The sequence below is a fragment of the Dermacentor andersoni genome, chromosome 9, assembly GCF_023375885.2.
Source record: "Dermacentor andersoni chromosome 9, qqDerAnde1_hic_scaffold, whole genome shotgun sequence".
Taxonomy (NCBI): Eukaryota; Metazoa; Arthropoda; class Arachnida; order Ixodida; family Ixodidae; genus Dermacentor; species Dermacentor andersoni.
Genome location: NC_092822.1, coordinates 107519733 through 107536917, shown reverse-complemented (window position 1 = coordinate 107536917; position 17185 = coordinate 107519733). Strand labels below are relative to the sequence as shown.

Genomic DNA, 17185 nt, shown 5'->3' with positions numbered 1-17185 from the left:
AATGCTATTCACAGCGTGTTTACAGGAGGTATTCAGGGACATGGATTGGGAAGAATTGGGGATAAGAGTTAATGGAGAATACCTTAGTAACTTCCGATTCGCTGATGATATTGCGTTGCTTAGTAACTCAGGGGACCAATTGCAATGCATGCTCTCTGACCAGCAGAAGTGTGGGTCTAAAAATTAATCTGCACAAACTAAAGTAATGTTTAACAGTCTCGGAAGAGGTTAGCAGTTTACGATAGGTAGCGAGGCACTGGAAGTGGTAAGGGAATACATGTACTTAGCGCAAGTAGTGACCGCAGATCCGGACCATGAGACTGAGATAATGAGAAGAATAAGAATGGGCTGGGGTGCGTTTGGCAGGCATTCTCAGATCATGAACAGCAGGTTGCCATTATCACTCCAAAGAAAAGTGTATAACAGTTGTGTCTCATCAGTACTCACCTACGGGCAGAAACCTGGAGGCTTACGAGAAGGGTTCTGCTTAAATTGAGGACGCCGCAACGAGCTATGGAAAGAATAATGATGGGTGTAACCTTAAGGGATAAGAAAGGAGCGGATTGGGTGAGGGAACGAACGCGAGGTAATTATATCTTAGTTGAAATCAAGAAAAAGAAATGGGCCTGGGCAGGACATGTAATGAGGAGGGAAGATAACCGATGGTCATTAAGGGTTACCGACTGGATTCCAAGAGAAGGAAGCATAGCAGGGGCGCGAGAATGTTAGGTGGGCGGATGAGATTAAGAAGGTTGCAGGGATAACATGGCCACAATTAGCACATGACCGGGGTAGTTGGAGAGGTATGGTAGAGGCCTTTGCCCTGCAATGGGCGTAGCCAGGCTGACGACGATGATGATGTGTGTATCTCCTAGTCGGCGTCAAGCGGTGATTCGATGCTGTCTGGATGCATGGTCGATTACTTCGCTTCGCAAGTTTTCTCAGTTTGGCAGCTAGTTCGGGACTCACTACAGAATAACGGGCGCCAGTGTCCACGAGGGCAGTGACCGTGTGTTTGTCGACCTGGATGGGGATGTTCGCGGAAATGCTTTTGTCGTCGATGACATGCGCCTCTGAAAGGGAATCATTGGCCTTCGGCTGGCGTGCCGAAGAAAGAGCGTGTTTTATTGATCGGTCAGCAGCACCTCCACCTCCTGAGGCCACTCTTCCTAGTTTTGCAGGAGTGGGCTTGGAGTTGTTGTCTTCTCCCAGTGCCATGAGCAAATGCTGAGTGACGACCAGGTGATGTAGAACGTCGAGGAGGTCAAGAGCGGGGCTGACGCCACTGAAACGTCGGGGACTGGTGGCTCGCAAAGTACTCGGCAATAGCTCAGACACGCTCACCATTAGGGGATCGACGTGCATCTCGGCAAAACCCAGGAATGCGCATCTGCCTGTATGTGCACTCTCTCTACAGTCTACTAGATTCATCACAATAGTACCAGAGCGGCCGATTCTCGGCAGCGCACCACACATTAAATTTCCGCACGCTTAGACTTGGGCTTGCGTAGACGGCTGGGAAAGTATTGTGCCGCCGGTTGCGCAGATGTATAGGGCGGATAGCCAACTGCCGACATACGAGCTCTTAAGGCTTCGGCTTAGGTCAGGAGAGGGGCACGGCTTGCCGGCACGAGCAGCGGTTGTACCAGCTACCTGACCTTTTCGCGGTCCACGTCCACGCAGTCACGTCGGGTTATATACTGTCGGTTTATATATTGTTATATATTGCGGCGCTACTTTGCCGCCATCATGATAACCTGGACTTGGCTCATGCGCCCGTAACACGCGCAGCCGCCCTGGGACCGTAGTGCGAGGAACGGCGACCAGGAAGGAGTCCATTTCGTTTGAGGCTTTGGCCAGTAAAGGTTGCCTGTTTCATGGCTCTTGCACCCTATGCCGTCCCCGAGAGTCTCGGCCACTGGCTCAGAAGCCCCGGTCCTGAGCACACATTTGCCGCCCAACGTGGGACCAGCTGGTGGTTCTCAGAAGGTAGGCATCAGGGGCTTCTTGTCCGTTAGCTACAGTTTCTGGCATTTTGACGGCAGCGTTTGTAGTGTCTTTCGCGGTTGGGTTTCGGCTTCTTTTGTGGCATCATTTGTGTGCCTTGTAAGGAGGGTTTTTTCGGCCCGTAGAGCAGCAGCGACAAACTCAGCACCAGCAGGTAGGGCGCAGCCAGCCAACGAACTGGGTACGAGCCACGCGATGGCAACGGGGCTTTTCAGCCTGCCGATCTTCTTCGTCAGAATCACCCCTTGAATTGAAGAGTAGCCATCATAGTGACCTAGGAAGAGGTGAGCGGATCGTAATACTGCTTCAGCCGGTCAATGCGCCCAGTCTCTCATCCCCGACGACGCAGATCGGGAGATGGCGATACGGGTTCGACCACGTAGTTCACTGGTGATGTTTGCGCAACCACGCGGTAGGGCCCGTGGTACTTCGGGAGGAGCTCGGACGAAAGGCCAGGAGCAGGAACAGGCGGGACCCAAAGCCACACGAATGAGTCGACGGGGAAGGGGTGAGGGGGAGAATCGAGGTTATGACGCTCTTTTTGGCGGCACTGTTGAGCAGACGTCAAAGAACGGGCCAGTTGTTGGCATTTCTCAGCGTGCTGAGCAAACGCAGAAACAGGTGAGTATTCAGCAGGGTCCGGCCGGTACGGGAGAACCGTATCAATGGTGCTGGAGGGATGGCGGCTCTAAAGCAGAAAGACTGGTGAGAATCCAGTAGTGGCTTTAGAGGCAGTGTTATATGCGTAAGTGACGAACGGAAGTACAAGATCCCAGTTGGAGTGGTCAGATGCAACATACATTGACAGCATGTCACCAAGAGTTCTGTTGAATCGTTCTGTTAAGCCATTGGTCTGCGGATGATAAGCAGTAGTAGTGCGGTGAATAATTTGGCATTCAGATAGGAATGACTGCAGGACGTCCGAGAGGGATACGCCGCCCCGATCGCTTAACAGTTCACGAGGTGCGCCATGGCGGAGAACGAAGTTGTTTAGAATGAACGAGGCGATGTCTTTTGCTGATGCGGCAGGCAAGGCGGCGATTTCAGCATACCGTGTCAAATGATCCACGGCGACAACAATCCATCGGTTGCCAGCGCCAGTAGATGGAAGAGGCCCGTATATATCAATGCCGACACGGTCAAATAGCTGAGCTGGGCAGGGAAGTGGTTGGAGAGGTGCGGTGTCATCCAGCCTTCTAGTCGTCCCTGGGTCACCAGTCGTCCTAGTTAAAAAAAAGACGGCACTATACGATTTTTGCATCGATTATCGAAGGCTTAACAAGTTTACTCGAAAGGATGCATACCCGTTGCCACTTAATGACGACGCACTTGACTGTTTGCAAGGAGCGGAGTTTTTTTCCTTCTTAGATCTCCGCTCTGGCTACTGGCAGATGTCCATGGCTGACGCTGACTGTTCTAAAACCGCGTTTGTAACACCAGATGGCTTGTATGAATTAACTGTAATGCCGTTCGGTCTGTGCAATGCGCCCGCCACCTTTGAACGCATGATGAACGGAATCCTACGCGGCCTGAAGTGGCATACTTGACTCTGCTACCTCGACGACGTTGTCGTCTTTTCCCCTGATTTTCCGACCCATCTTCGGCGTTTACATCAAGTTTTGACCTGTCTCCGGAATGCTGGTTTCCAGCTTAACTTAAAAAAGTGCCGATTTGCAGCTCTAAAACTGACTATATTAGGCCACGTTGTCTCCAAAGAAGGCATTCTTCCTGATCCAGCTAAACTTCGCGCCGTATCCGAATTTCCGAAGCCCACTAACTTGAAAGCACTACGCAGCTTCATTGGCCTATGCTCTTATTTTCGACGTTTCGTTCGCAATTTCGCTACTGTGATCGCACCACTAAACCTTCTTCTCCAAGGCGACAATGAACTTTGTGCTTAAGCGGTAGCCTCTGATGATGCATTTACGGCTCTTCGTCACCTACCCAGCACCTCAACCAATTGTAAGGAGGGTTTATTCGGTCACCGCGGTAGTCACCGGGGCAGCGGGTTGTGGTTGTGGTAGTCCTTCTTCCTGCATTATGAAGACGGGCTGCAGTGTCCGATCACGAAGTTCCAGAATTCCGGTTGTACCCAGCACCTCCACCAATTGTAAGGAGGGTTTTTTCGGCTCGTAGAGCAGCAGCAACAAACGCAGCTGCAGCAGGTAGGGCGCAGCCAGCCAACGAACTGCGTACGAGCCACACGACGGCAACGGGGCTTTTCAGCCTGCCGATCTTCTTCGTCACAGCCTATATATTTTGCGTCTTTTCTTTGGTTTGCTTTATGGTTTTCCATGGAGACGCGCTCTTCGGCACGCAATGCAATCTCCGAAGTCGATGAACAGCATCCCGGAGTCTTGACTGTGACCAGAGCTGGAGCTGGTGAAGCCAGTATGCAATGGTCTAGTCGCCTTTGTGCCCCGATCACTACGCCGTGCCAGACTAACAGCTCAGCTCGCAGACATCACCGCCGCCACGCGCACGGGACACGAGCGCGCGCAGCACGTGATGCTGACGAAGCTGACGTCGGGCGTTCCAACATTTAGCGACTACGGCGCCGGGAAATCGGTCATTGGTTTTCTGGATGATTTGGCCTTTTATATGACGGTTTCGGGTGTCTCAGATCGAAGCTTAATTTGCTCAAAGGAGTCCTGCCCATTGCTCATTGTGGTGTCGCGGCACAGTGGCTGCGCCTGCAGACTCCGTTCCTGTCCAGAGATCAATTCGTCCCTGTGTTCTGCGCTGAGTTCCTACCGATATACTATGGCTACCGGATCCGACGCGAACTGGACTCTCGAACGCAAAACCCAGATGAGGGTGTGCGAGAATATTTTCGGGCCATGCAGGAACTCTTTCGACGCACTGATCTCACTGCCACCGAGTCCGCTAACGTCTCACATGTTTTGCGAAGGTGCCACCCTCGCTTCAGACCATTTCTCGCTGGTTATCCATTCCCCTCCCTTGAGGAACTTGCAGGCTTTGCCCAAGCAATCGCGAAGACGCACGTTTGGGAGCAACACTACGCTCCTCCACCACTTGTCGACGTTCCCCTCGAGGCAGCCTGTGCCGTGAGGGCGACAAACACTAGGACAGTAGCGTTGTAGTACTGTCCCCGGCCCTGAACTTACGTGGTGGGCCCGCATGGACAACTCGGTTCTCTTGGCCCCGTTTGCGGAATCTTCACGGCGGCAGGGGCCCTGCACGACCAGGGATTCGCGCGTCAACGTTCTGCCACCACTACACCGGTTCGCTCCCTCAAACCGGCAACGAAATCCTCTGGGCACTGGAGGTCCCTTTCGTTCCACTTATAGGCCGCAGGCACTCACAAGGTACTGGGAAGGTGCACACCAGGCTGGCTCATGCAACAGCTGTGGTCAGCATGAACAATACCTGCATTAATGTCCAATGATGCCCTCGACATGGCGTTTTTCCACCCGGGGAAACAGCTACTGCCCGCGCTGGTAACTAGCTCCCCAACACCGCCGGAGGCCCAACTTACCGAGGATGAGCAAACTGACCTTCTTTCAGTTTGCCGCATAGAGCGCACTAGCTCTGCTAGCTCTTGTTCAGTATCAGATATCAAGGTACATGTTTCAGGCACGGAGATATCCGCACTTCTATATACTGGTGGCAGTGCCTCTATCGAGATGACAGTTTTCGCGTGTGCCCGACGAACTCACACAATGTAATACGCGCTTGAGAGCTGCTACCGGAGCATTAGTAGCGGCACGAGCAGCGGTGCGCTCTCTAAGGAGCAAGACATGTCGACAGCGTTTAGTTATTGCTCGGGGTTGGCAATACCCATGCTACTTGGCGGGAATTTTATTCCCGCGAAAACAGTGTTGGATTTGAGAAACGGCGGCTTGCGAGTTCTTGTCGAGAAATGCGCTTTTGAGGATGCGCAGAAACGACAGCTCGTGTGCACGCTGGAGCCGTTCGCAGCCGTGTTCACGGAAAAGCCAGGCTGCACTCATGTACTGCGTCACCGCATCTATAAAGGAAATCCACAACCTTGGAAATGCAACCCAGGATTACTGAGTGCGCACAAGCGGGCGTTCCTGGAGGAGATGATTCACACCGATGTGGTGAGTGTCTCAGAGGCCTTCGGCTTCTGGTGTAGTTCTAGCGCCTCAAAAAGATGGCACAGCTCGGTTATGCGTAGACTATCGACGCTTAACAGATGCCACGGTTCGGGATGATTCTCCGTTTCCCTTAATTCAGTCGATTCTGCCAGGTGTGCATAGTGTAACGGTGTTCACTACAGTCGAGTGCTCTCGGTGATTTTCGCAAATTAAAATGGAACCCGCTGACATCCCTAAATTCACTTGCTATAAAGGACTCTTCGAATGTGTCCGCATGCCATTTGGCTTGAAGAGCTCACGTAGTGGTTTCCTACGCCTAATGAATATTGTTCTCTACGAAGGGCGGTAGAAAGTCGTGCTATAGTATGTAAGGTTGATGTCATCTTCTCGCGCACTATTGAAGAGCACTTAGAACACCTTGCCATCGTTATTCAGAAACTGCAGGGTTGGATTTACCGTGAACCAAAAAAGCCCAGTTAGGGTGGTCAAGAGTAGACTTGCTAGGTTTTATTGTGAACGATGGTCAGCTTCTTCCTAATGACGTGCAGCTTCGCGTCATTGCAGACTATCATTGCCCGCACGAGGTCAAGAGCTTGCAGCGTTTATTGGGAATGATTAGATTCTGCCGTTCTTTCATACCACGCTACGCAGATCTCACAATTCCGCTTATTCAACTACCGCGGAAAGGCGTAAAATGGAGTTGGGGTGACTCTGAGCACAACGCATTTAGAACACTGATCAGTGTAATTGCTGAGACCACAGCTCTAAAACTCCTAGACTTAAACAAGCCGTTTGTGCTACACACAGACGCTACCTACTACGGTCTAGGCGCTGTTCTACTACAGGAATCGGAGGGTGAGTCAGCCAGTTGCATGCTACTTCCCAGTTGAGTTGCTACTTGCCAGTTGAGTTCTACTTCGCCAGGCATGCGGCAGGATGTTTTACTATATACACAAAGCCGTTCAATTTGTAAACGAATAAAACCACGTGTTGGCCTCCCACCGGGCTTGATGCAGCCAGTTCTAACTCAAAGCTCCTGGCAAAGTGTCGCGTGAGAGGTAATGTGCCCTTTCCCCCGTACACCTAAGGGCAACCCTTATTTATTGGTGGACACTGACCATTTTACGAAGTGGGTCGACTTATACCCATTGCGTGCTCTTACTTCACGTGTATTCTCATTTGGCGTATTCCGCTAATGGCAATTTCAGCAATGCACGACGTAACCAGCTTACAAACGCTATCACTGCTGCTCGTGAGAAATTGCATAACGCTCCGCTCGAGCAAAGAAGTCAATATAACTCGCAAGTTTCATAGGTGTGTTGCTGGTCACTGCATTTGGCACAAGTTTGGCGCTCTCGGTAGCTGAGCGAACCATGGCCAAAACGCTCTCATTTGAAACATCTGGGGAGATTTGGCACGTGTGGCCTAACACGGAGCTTGATCTACCCGGCCTTGATAGAGTCGTGCAGGACACTTGAAGCGAAGGTGAGGATTAGGTGCTCGGTCTGGATTTCTTTGCCATCCAGCCTGATAATTCTTTTGACATTGACAACATTCTGCTCACTAAAGCCCTCCAAGAGCTCAGCCTCTGTCAGCTCTAGCAAATCTTCGTCCAAGAAAAAGCCGTGCGGTGAGGGGTTACTGGAACTTGAACGTCCCCAAATGACACTAGACTGGGCAGCTTTCCGTACTGTTTCTGATTATAGACCTTCAGGAGGAGACCGCCATTTGCCATTCTTGATGCCTTGCAACTTGGTCTAAGAACCTCAGTTAGAGACTTGGAAACTAGAAAAGAAGGTGATTTTTCGTACTTGTTTATCTGATTTTTCTAAGTGAATGACGTGGAATCGCGGGAATTTCGGTCTTTGACATCCAAAGAACAGGACCACATCTTCCGCGCGCCCTCTTTTTGAGGGTGATCAGGGAGTGGAGGGAAGGAACTACCCATAAAAATATTTGGAAATTTCAGACTCGATGGTGGCTGACCCACCATGGAGTCTTACAAGGGTACGCTGCGGGCGCTGTGAAACAGGTCTTTCAAACGCCAGCTGTACGTTACCTCTATAACCGAATATGACATAACCTAAGTAGGCTACTCATACAGGGTTAACTCTCGCTACCTAGATAATGGGAAGTAATGCAGAAGACAGGAGAAAAGAGAGAAGGTTAAAAGTGAGACAGAAAGACGAAGATTGCAGAGGAGGATAGGAAAAGGCAACTAGCGATTTCCCACAGATCGGTAAGTCCTGAGGTACCATCGACGTGAAGCCGCGGCCAAAGGGGTGCGTTGCGTCGCCGAGAGGCCTTAAAGGTCCAAACACACAGCATCGTCTCAACCCCCGGGATCCCCTTTTCCGCGGACACTGCTAAGCCCCTCACGGTTACACGCAGGAGGGTCCAGCCCTCATGTGTTCGGATACGTGGTGTCGCAACACACCAAACGCCTGCTGACGTAAATGCCCCTGCGGGTCCATAAGTTGCGGGTCGAGAGTAGCCTGCGGGTCCAGATTTGCCGACAAACATTCGCGGAAACGGCGTGGTTGCTTAGTCACTACGGCGTTGCGCCACTAAGCACGAGGTCGCGAGATCGAATCCCGGCCGCCGCGAACACACCTGGATGAGGCGGAATGCAAATTTTCTTGCTTTTCTTGAAAAGAAAAGCAAGAAAATTTGAGGTTACCTAAACACCTATGAGTTGTGAATGCGAAAGCATTATTGTCCGGCGGCTGAGCGTGGCTGAGCGGTCCTCCTGTTTTGCGCTACGGTATTAACTGGCTTTTTAACTCATGGTACATTTGACGCTTTTGCAATGGTGAGCTCCCCCTAATGATTTTGTTATTCCTAACATACGATGTTGAGCGTATTCTGTACATTTCCTTTTCATGAATACAGTCCCCTTTGAGTAATTGACCTATATAAACATACTCTTGCACATATGATAAAGGCAGACTGTAAATCATGTATTCTCGTTTTCTGGCAAGGCTATTGAACGTTACCTTGTCTTCTGCTGCACGTTAATCTTCAGTCCTGCTCTAACACTTTGTCGGATCACGTCCGCAGTCTTCTATTGCTAGTCATCTCTAGCGATGCTAAACAGTATAATGTCGTGAGCACACTGTTGGTTGCATAAATATTCGCCGTTGACCTTCACTCGTAATCTTTCGCACTTAAATTCCTAGAATACTTCTAAGCATGCAGCGCTTAGCATTGGAGAGGTCTTTTCTTGCCTGAGGCCTCTTCGATTGGTATCTTGTCATTTTTCTTGTGGAAAATTAACGTAGCTCTGGAGTCCCTATCGACACTTGCTAAGGCATTCACATATGCTTCATTTACTCATCGAGTATTTCATGCCTCTATGACTACTGGTATCGCCCTTGAACCAAATGCATTTGTCCCATCTCCGAAAGTCATACAAAGAAGTCGGTTGTACATCTCAGAAATGCCTCATTGACGTCATTCATCTGATTAATTGTAGAATGCCGCTTCCTGAGTATACCCAGTTCTTAGGCTTGATTGAAGTTATGTATAGCCCTCAGTCTATTGGAAACTACGTTGGTGAATATTTTGTACAATACTGATAGCAAGCACCGGCTTCCTCCTAATGGGCTTATAGTGCTTCAATTCTTTAAGGCCTTCCTTCATATGAATTAGCGTGATGTGGAAAATCTTCCAACTCTCTCGTATACTTGAAGCCTTAAGGCATTGCCTATAAAGGGCCGCATGCTTTTCGTGTATACTAGCCTCTGCATCATTATTTAAACGGACTATTATTCCATGATTTTCTGCCACTTATCCCTGGGACACTTCTTACAAAGCTCTTCTAAGCTCACGGCTAGTTACACATCTGTCTTCTGAATCCTCGGCGTAGTTGAACTGAAGGGCTGAAGGGCCTATCACTGAAGGGCCTATCTTTCATGGCAATCATCTTGCTAATTTCTACGCTTAGTGTTCTCACTAATTTTATGTTACCTTTTACAACTTTTTACGTATATTTAATAAAAAAGCATACAAGAAATATGTCAGACAGCAAGATGTTTTCACTTGAACCATTATCTTCTTTCCTATGCTTAAATGCCTCCTTACATACGCTTAACGAAAAAAAAACATCCGTTATTACGTCAGGCAGAATACTCACGTTCAAGAAAAGTTTTGTAGCATCATTTGCGAAAAGATGTATCTGCATTACTTTGCAGGTGTTGTACTTATCGTTATGAAAGTAGAGGGTGTCATTTGCAACGCTCCAATCCAGTCCGTCGTAGCGGCCGAATTCTAGTCCATTCTGGTAGCCCTGTGTAACGAAAAGAAAATGAGGCATGTTGGTTTAGGCAGTACGTGTCTTCAAAACCCGCTTTTTCATCATCATCATCAGCAGCAGCAGCAGCAGCCTGCTTACGCCCACTGCAGGGAAAAGGCCTCTCCCATACTTCTCCAACTACCCCGGTCATGTACTAATTGTGGTCATGTCGTCCCTGCAAACTTCTTAATCTCATCCACCCACCTAACTTTATGCCGACCCCTGCTGCGCTTCCCTTCCCTTGGAATCCTGTCCGTAACCCTTAATGACCATAGGTTATCTTTTCTTCTCATTACATGTCCTGCCAATGCCCATTTCTTTTTCTTGATTTCAAATAACATGTCATTAAACCGCGTTTGTTCTCTCACCCAATTTGCCCTTTTCTTATCCCATAACGTTACAGCCATCATTCTTCTTCCCATAGCTCGTTGCGTCGTCCTCAATTTAAGTAGAACCCTTTTCGTAAGCCTCCAGGTTTCTGCCCCATGCGCCAGTACTGGTAAGGCACAGCTACTATAAACTTTTCTCTTGGGGGATAATGGCAACCTGCTGTTCATGATCTGAGAATGCCTGCCAAATGCACCCCAGCCCATTCTTATTCTTCTGATTATTTCAGTCTCATGATCCGGATCCGCAGTCACTACCTGTCCTAAGCATATGTATTCCCTTACCACTTCCAGTGCCTCACTACCTATTGTAAACTGCTGTTCCCTTCCTAGACTGTTAAACATTACTTTAGTTTTCTGCAGATTAATTCTTAGACCCACCCTTCGGCTTTGCCTCTCCAGGTCAGTGAGCATGCGTTGCAATTGGTATTCTGAGTTGCTAAGCAATTCAATATCATCAGCGAATCGCAAGTTAGTAAGGTATTCTCCGTTAATTCTTATCCCCAATTCTTCCCAATCCAGGTCTCTGAATACCTCCTGTAAAGACGCTGTGAATAGCGTTGGAGAGATCGTATCTTTCTGCCTGACGCCTTTCTTTATTGGGATTTTGTTGCTTTCTTTATGGAGGACTACGGTGGCTGTGGAGCCGCTATACATATCATTCAACATTTTTACATACGGCTCGTCTACACCCTGATTCCGTAATGCCAACGTGACTGCTGAGGCTTCCATTGAATCAAACGCTTTCTCGTAATCAATGAGAGCTGTATATAAGGGTTGGTTATATTCCGCACATTTCTCTATCACCTGATTGATAGTGTGAATATGGGCTATTGCTGAGTAGCCTTTAAGGGATCCTGTCTGGTCCTTTGATTGACAGAAGTCTAATGTGTCCCTGATTCTATTTGCGATTACCTTAGTAAATGCTTTGTAGGCAACGGACAGTAAGCTGATCGGTGTATAACTTTTCAAGTCTTTGGCGTCCTCTTTCTTATGGATTAGGATTATGTTAGCGTTCTTCCAAGAATCCAGTACGCTCGAGGTCATGATGCATTGCGTATACAGGGTGCCCACTTTTTCTAGAAGAACAACCTGCCCGCCATCTTTCAACAAATCTGCTGTTACCAGATCCTCCCCAGCTGCCTTCCCCCTTTGCATAGCTCCCAAGGCTTTCTTTACTTCTTCGGGCGTTACTTGTAGGACTTTAAATTCCTCTAGACTGTTCTCTCTTCCATTATCGTCGTGGGTGCCACTGGTACTGTATAAATCTCTATGGAACTCGTCAGCCACTTGAACTGTATTATCCATATTAGTAATGATATTGCCGGCTTTGTCTCTCAACGCATACATCTGATTCTTGCCAATTCCTAGTTTCTTCTTCACTGCTTTTTGTGTTCCTCCGTTCCTGAGAGCACAATAAATTCTATCCATATTATACTTCCTTATGCCAGCTATCTTACCCTTGTTCATTAACTTCGAAAGTTCTGCCAGTTCTATTCTAGCTGCTGGGTGAGAGGCTTTCAGACTGTGATGTTATTGGGGCCGCATCACTCCAGAAAAAGGGAGAAGCAGCACGCTGAAGCAGAAACACACATCAGACTTGAATTGACGCGCACAACACAGATAACGGCACACACACGTGACAGTTCCCCAAAATGCTTCATAGACGACATGCACTATATCTATGGATCGGTGGATTATGATTGGCCTACAGTTCGAGCGGAAGCGTGTGTCGCCGTGTCTGAGACCTCGTGGAACCGTTGTCGGACAGCAGTGTCGGCAGGCCGGGTCGGACAGCCGGGTCGGACCGCCTGGCGGGGCTCAGGTGGCCCTGCTCAACAGTCGATAGACGGGAGCCTCGGCGTGCCCGGTTTCCCTCCGGCGGGGTATGCGCTCGGGAACCCACGGCCGCAGTCACCGGGTCGCGTCCACAGCTGGCGGGGTAGCCCTGTGGCCGCTCACTGGAACGCTCGATCGCCCCGGTTCAGGACCACCAGCCCTCCTGCACCAGTGCCTAGCGGAAGAGCGGGACGAGGTCGCCCGCTGTTCTCAGCGGGTGACAGCGTTGACTGGGGTGTGGCGTAGTGACGCGGGCGGTGATAGCCCCTATGGGCCAGACGCCCAGCGAGGAAGCTCTTTGCCGTCGAACGCTGAACCTCGCGCACTGCTCACGCCACGGGGCCATGGGCCACACTCTCACGCGCCACGCTTTTTGAGGCGCCACTGCCGACGCTCCCAAATTGGTGTCGATGATGATGATGGTCCTCTTCGCCACCGCACAGCGCACTGTCTTCATATGTTTATGCTTCCACTCCCGCGTACCGTGTATTACAACAATACCCCCCCTTTTCGAGAAAGTTGTTCACAACTATTCTAACACAAGGACGCGGGATGAAAAGAAAGGAAAAAGAAAAATTGTCGTGTACGTTTGTCCGATTGTTCATATAAGCAGACGACACATATTGTTCACAGGGCATTGCGCCCAGTTAAAGTACTAATGCACAGGTCTGTCCGGTTTCAAATAAACACAAGCGCTTGAGTGGTCGCATTGTCTAATCGCATTTTGATATATTAACAGGTGATTACACGCGACTCGACTCAAGTAGTCAGCTCCGACATAGTCACAACCTTTTGTGTAGTTAACAGTACAATAATACTCCTGCCAAAAGGAGACTCCAGCGCACACTCGGTTGTTCACGTGCTTGGGGTGCTCCTGTGTGGGCTTGTTTCCGCTGGCCTGGTCCACGGCGCTTTCTCGACTTCGGAGGGCCTTGTGTCGGCGCTTCTAAGACTTCAGGACCGAACGAACTTGTATTCTTGCACGCACACACAAACACATACTGACGAGGAGGTGGAGCGGCCTGTACTTTCCCTTTAGCGGTTGTCTTTTGGCACTTGTCGCACGAATTCACGAAGTGTTTTACGTCTCTGTGTACACCTGGCCAATAAAATCCTTGTAGGACACGATCGGTTGTTCTCCTGATACCTTTATGTCCTGGCATAATGTTTTCATGGGCCACTTCTAATACGCCATGTATAAATGCTTTTGGTATGACCACCTGCTTAAAGGGTCTGCCAGTAGCCAGGCGGAAAATGCGATACAACACTCCTTTTTCTTCGACGAATTCGTAGCTGTGACCCTTTCCCGAGTTAAACGACTTGCTCACTTTGGCAAAACTATGTTTCAGCGTCGGGTCTTTCCGCTGTTCTTCAATTAGTTGTCATTTTGTTACGTCACGTAAGACGATTGTCGGAATTCACAAGGGACGAATCTTGCCTTGTTCTTCAGTTCTGACTTCAGCCACGCTCGATACATGCTGAGGCTTCCTAGGCGTCTTAGTCAGCTTCCTTTCTATCGACGATGACTCCGCGTTGGGAGCAGCGGGGTGCATCCAGTCAGAGTCCGGATCGTATTGTGCTCTGATGCCTGGAAGATTTCCGAGAATAACGTCGTAGAGGGGCTCGTCCATACATGTCACGGTTAATTCGCCTGTAAAGTACGGCATGTGCACTAGCACGACAGCTTCAGGCAGGTAGCTTGTTGAGCCGTCCAGAAAAACAACGTTGCTCGTTCTTCCCGTCATATACACCTATGGAACGAGTTCTCGTATGACAATTGCGGTATTACAACCGGTGTCTCGTAATATACGCACACTTCTTCCTAGCAGTCGGCCTTCAACCACTGGCATCCCGTCGATGAGGAAAGTTACAGCAGTCCCAGGGTTTTGTCGTCGCTGTCACTTGATCGGCGAGTCTTCTTTCCTGGACGCTTTGATTCTTTCACTGGACGAATCCAGACTGGTTGAGATTCTGTGAGTGCACACGCAGAACTTGGTTTGTAAGTTCGGCAATTTTCAGCTGTATGTCCCGTTCTGTCGCACAACTCACACTTCAGCATACGCTTAGGTGGGGCACGGCAGTCAGGAGCCAAATGTCCAAACCGGTGACAGAGAGTGCACATAAGTTGCGGTTTCCTGGGCGCTTCAATGTTTTTCCCACTAGAATCCTTTGTGTTATCGGGACCCTTTCCTAGGTTTGTCCAGTTCTGCGCTTCAAGAAAGCGATCCGTCAAGCTAGCAAGTTCGTCAAGGGATTTGCACTCTCGCTCCTTCAAGAAAATGACTAGCTTTGGCTCACAACAGCGCAGAAACTGTTCAGAGATCATTTGATCTCGTAGACCTTCATATGTTTTAGGCACATTAGCCATCTCAATCCAATGGTCAAAATAAGCTGAAATTCTTGCTGCTGACTGTCTTCCAGTTTTGCCCTCTACTGTTCGTGCTTTCCCAAACTTCTCTTGGTAGCCTTGAGCCGTCAATTGAAACCTCTGTAGCAAAGATTTCTTTACCTTCGGGTAATCTAATGAATCGGCGGCAGTCATCCCACCGGTCACAGTTAACGCTTCACCAGTTAGACACATGCTCACAGCAAGAGCCCATTTTTCTTGTGGCCACTCCTGTCCTGTTCCTATGCGCTCAAATCGCTGTAAATACGCGTGTAAGTCATAGCGTTTCTCGTCGAACAAAGGAAGTACCTTCTGTGGATTGAGGGATGGTGCGGAGGTGCTGGGCGCAGTCAAAATTTCAGAAGCCGCTGCCGGCACATTCCGAGCTCCTTCCTGAAGATGCAGCTTTAGCTGGAGGATCTCACGCTGCCTCTCGTCAGCTAAACGCGCTAATTCAGCAGCTTCCTTGGTTGCCTCTCGCTCCGCAGCTCTCTCGTCCCTTTGTTTTGCCTGTTCGGCCTCAATCCATCTGCGAAGTTGTGCGCCTGACAATCCCATATGGAGTCCTATAGCCGTGATTTTCTCTAAATCCATGGTGCCGTCTACTAATGTGTGTCTGCGCTAAAGCGAAACTGCCCTCTTTCACTGTATTTACGAGTGAATCCTGGCAGGCTCGCCAGTTTGTGATGTTATTGGGGCCAGATCACTCCAGAAAAAGGGAGAAGCAGCAGTCGGAAGCACAAACACACATCACACTTGTATTGACACACACAACACAAATAACGGTACACACACGTGACAGTTCCCCAAAATGCCTCATAGACGACATGCACTATATCTATGGATCGGTGGATTATGATTGGCCTACAGTTCCGGCGGAAGCGTGTGTCGCCGTGTCTGAGACCTCGTGGAACCGATGTCGGCCAGTGGGCTCGGACAGCAGTGTCGGCCAGCAGTGTCGGCCGGCCGGGTCGGACGGCCGTGTAGGACGGCCGGGTCGGACGGCCGTGTAGGACGGCCGTGTAGGACGGCCGTGTAGGACGGCCGTGTAGGACGGCCGTGTAGGACGGCCGGGTCGGACGGCCGGGTCGGACGGCCGGGTCGGACGGCCGGGTCGGACGGCCAGGTCGGACGGCCAGGTCGGACGGCCAGGTCGGACGGCCAGGTCGGACAGCCTCGCGGGGCTCAGGTGGCCCTGCTCAACAGTCGGTAGACGGGAGCCTCCGCGTGCCCGGTTTCCCTCCGGCGGGGTGTGCGCTCGGGAGCCCACGGCCGCAGTCACCGGGTCGCATTCACAGCTGGCGGGGTAGCCCTGTGGCCGCTTACTCGAACGCTCTATCGCCCCGGTTCAGGACCGCCAGCCCTCCTGGACCAGTGCCCAGCGGAAGGGCGGGGCGAGGTAACCTCTCAGCGGCCGACAGCGTTGACTGGGGTGTGGCGTAGTGACGCGGGCAGCGATAGCTCCTATGGGCCAGACGCGCAGCGAGGAAGCTCTTTGCCGTCGAACGCCGAACCTCGCGCACTTCTCACGCCACGGGGCCACGGGCCACACTCTCTCGCGCCACGCTTTTTGAGGCGCCACTGCCGACGCTCCCAAATTGGTGTCGATGCTCATGATGGTCCTCTTCGCCACCGCACGGCACACTGTCTTCATATGTTTATGCTTCTATGCCGGCGTACCGTATATTATAACACAGACATTGGCGTTTCTTGATCAGATCTTTCGTCTCCTGCGATAACTTACTGGTATCCTGTCTAACGGAGTTACCACCGACTTCTAGTTTACAATCCTTATTGATGCCTATAAGATGGTCGTTCATTGTTTCAACACTAAGGTCCTCTTCCCGAGTTAAAGCCGAATGCCTGTTCTGTAGCTTGATCCGGAATTGCTCTATTTTTCCTCTTACCGCTAACTCATTGATCGGCTTCTTATGTACGAGTTTCTTCCGTTCCCTCCTCAAGTCTAGGCTAATTCGAGTTCTTACCATCCTATGGTCACTGCAACGCACCTTGCCGAGCAGGTCCACATCTTCTATGATGCCAGGGTTAGCGCAGAATATAAAGTCTATTTCATTTCTAGTCTCGACATTCGGGCTCCTCCCCGGCCACTTTCGGTTATCCCGCTTGCGGAAGAAGGTTTTCATTATGCGCATATCGTTCTGTTCTGCAAAGTCTACTAATAACTCTCCCC

General features: G+C 50.2%; 1 protein-coding gene across 3 annotated transcripts in view; it reads right to left on the bottom strand.

The window, feature by feature from the left end:
• LOC129384164 (uncharacterized) overlaps window positions 1-17185 on the bottom strand; it is a 145053-nt gene that overhangs the window by 55639 nt on the left and 72229 nt on the right. For 2 of the 3 annotated variants that reach the window (XR_011890075.1, XM_072284274.1), the window contains one exon: window positions 10225-10377. The exons of the other annotated variant lie outside the window; for it this stretch is intronic. Coding sequence is in view for 1 of the 2 variants with exons in the window: in XM_072284274.1 (XP_072140375.1) it covers window positions 10225-10377 (153 nt within the window). In the remaining variant the exon portion in view is untranslated. The remainder of the gene's footprint in view (window positions 1-10224; window positions 10378-17185) is intronic. 3 annotated transcript variants of the gene reach the window in all.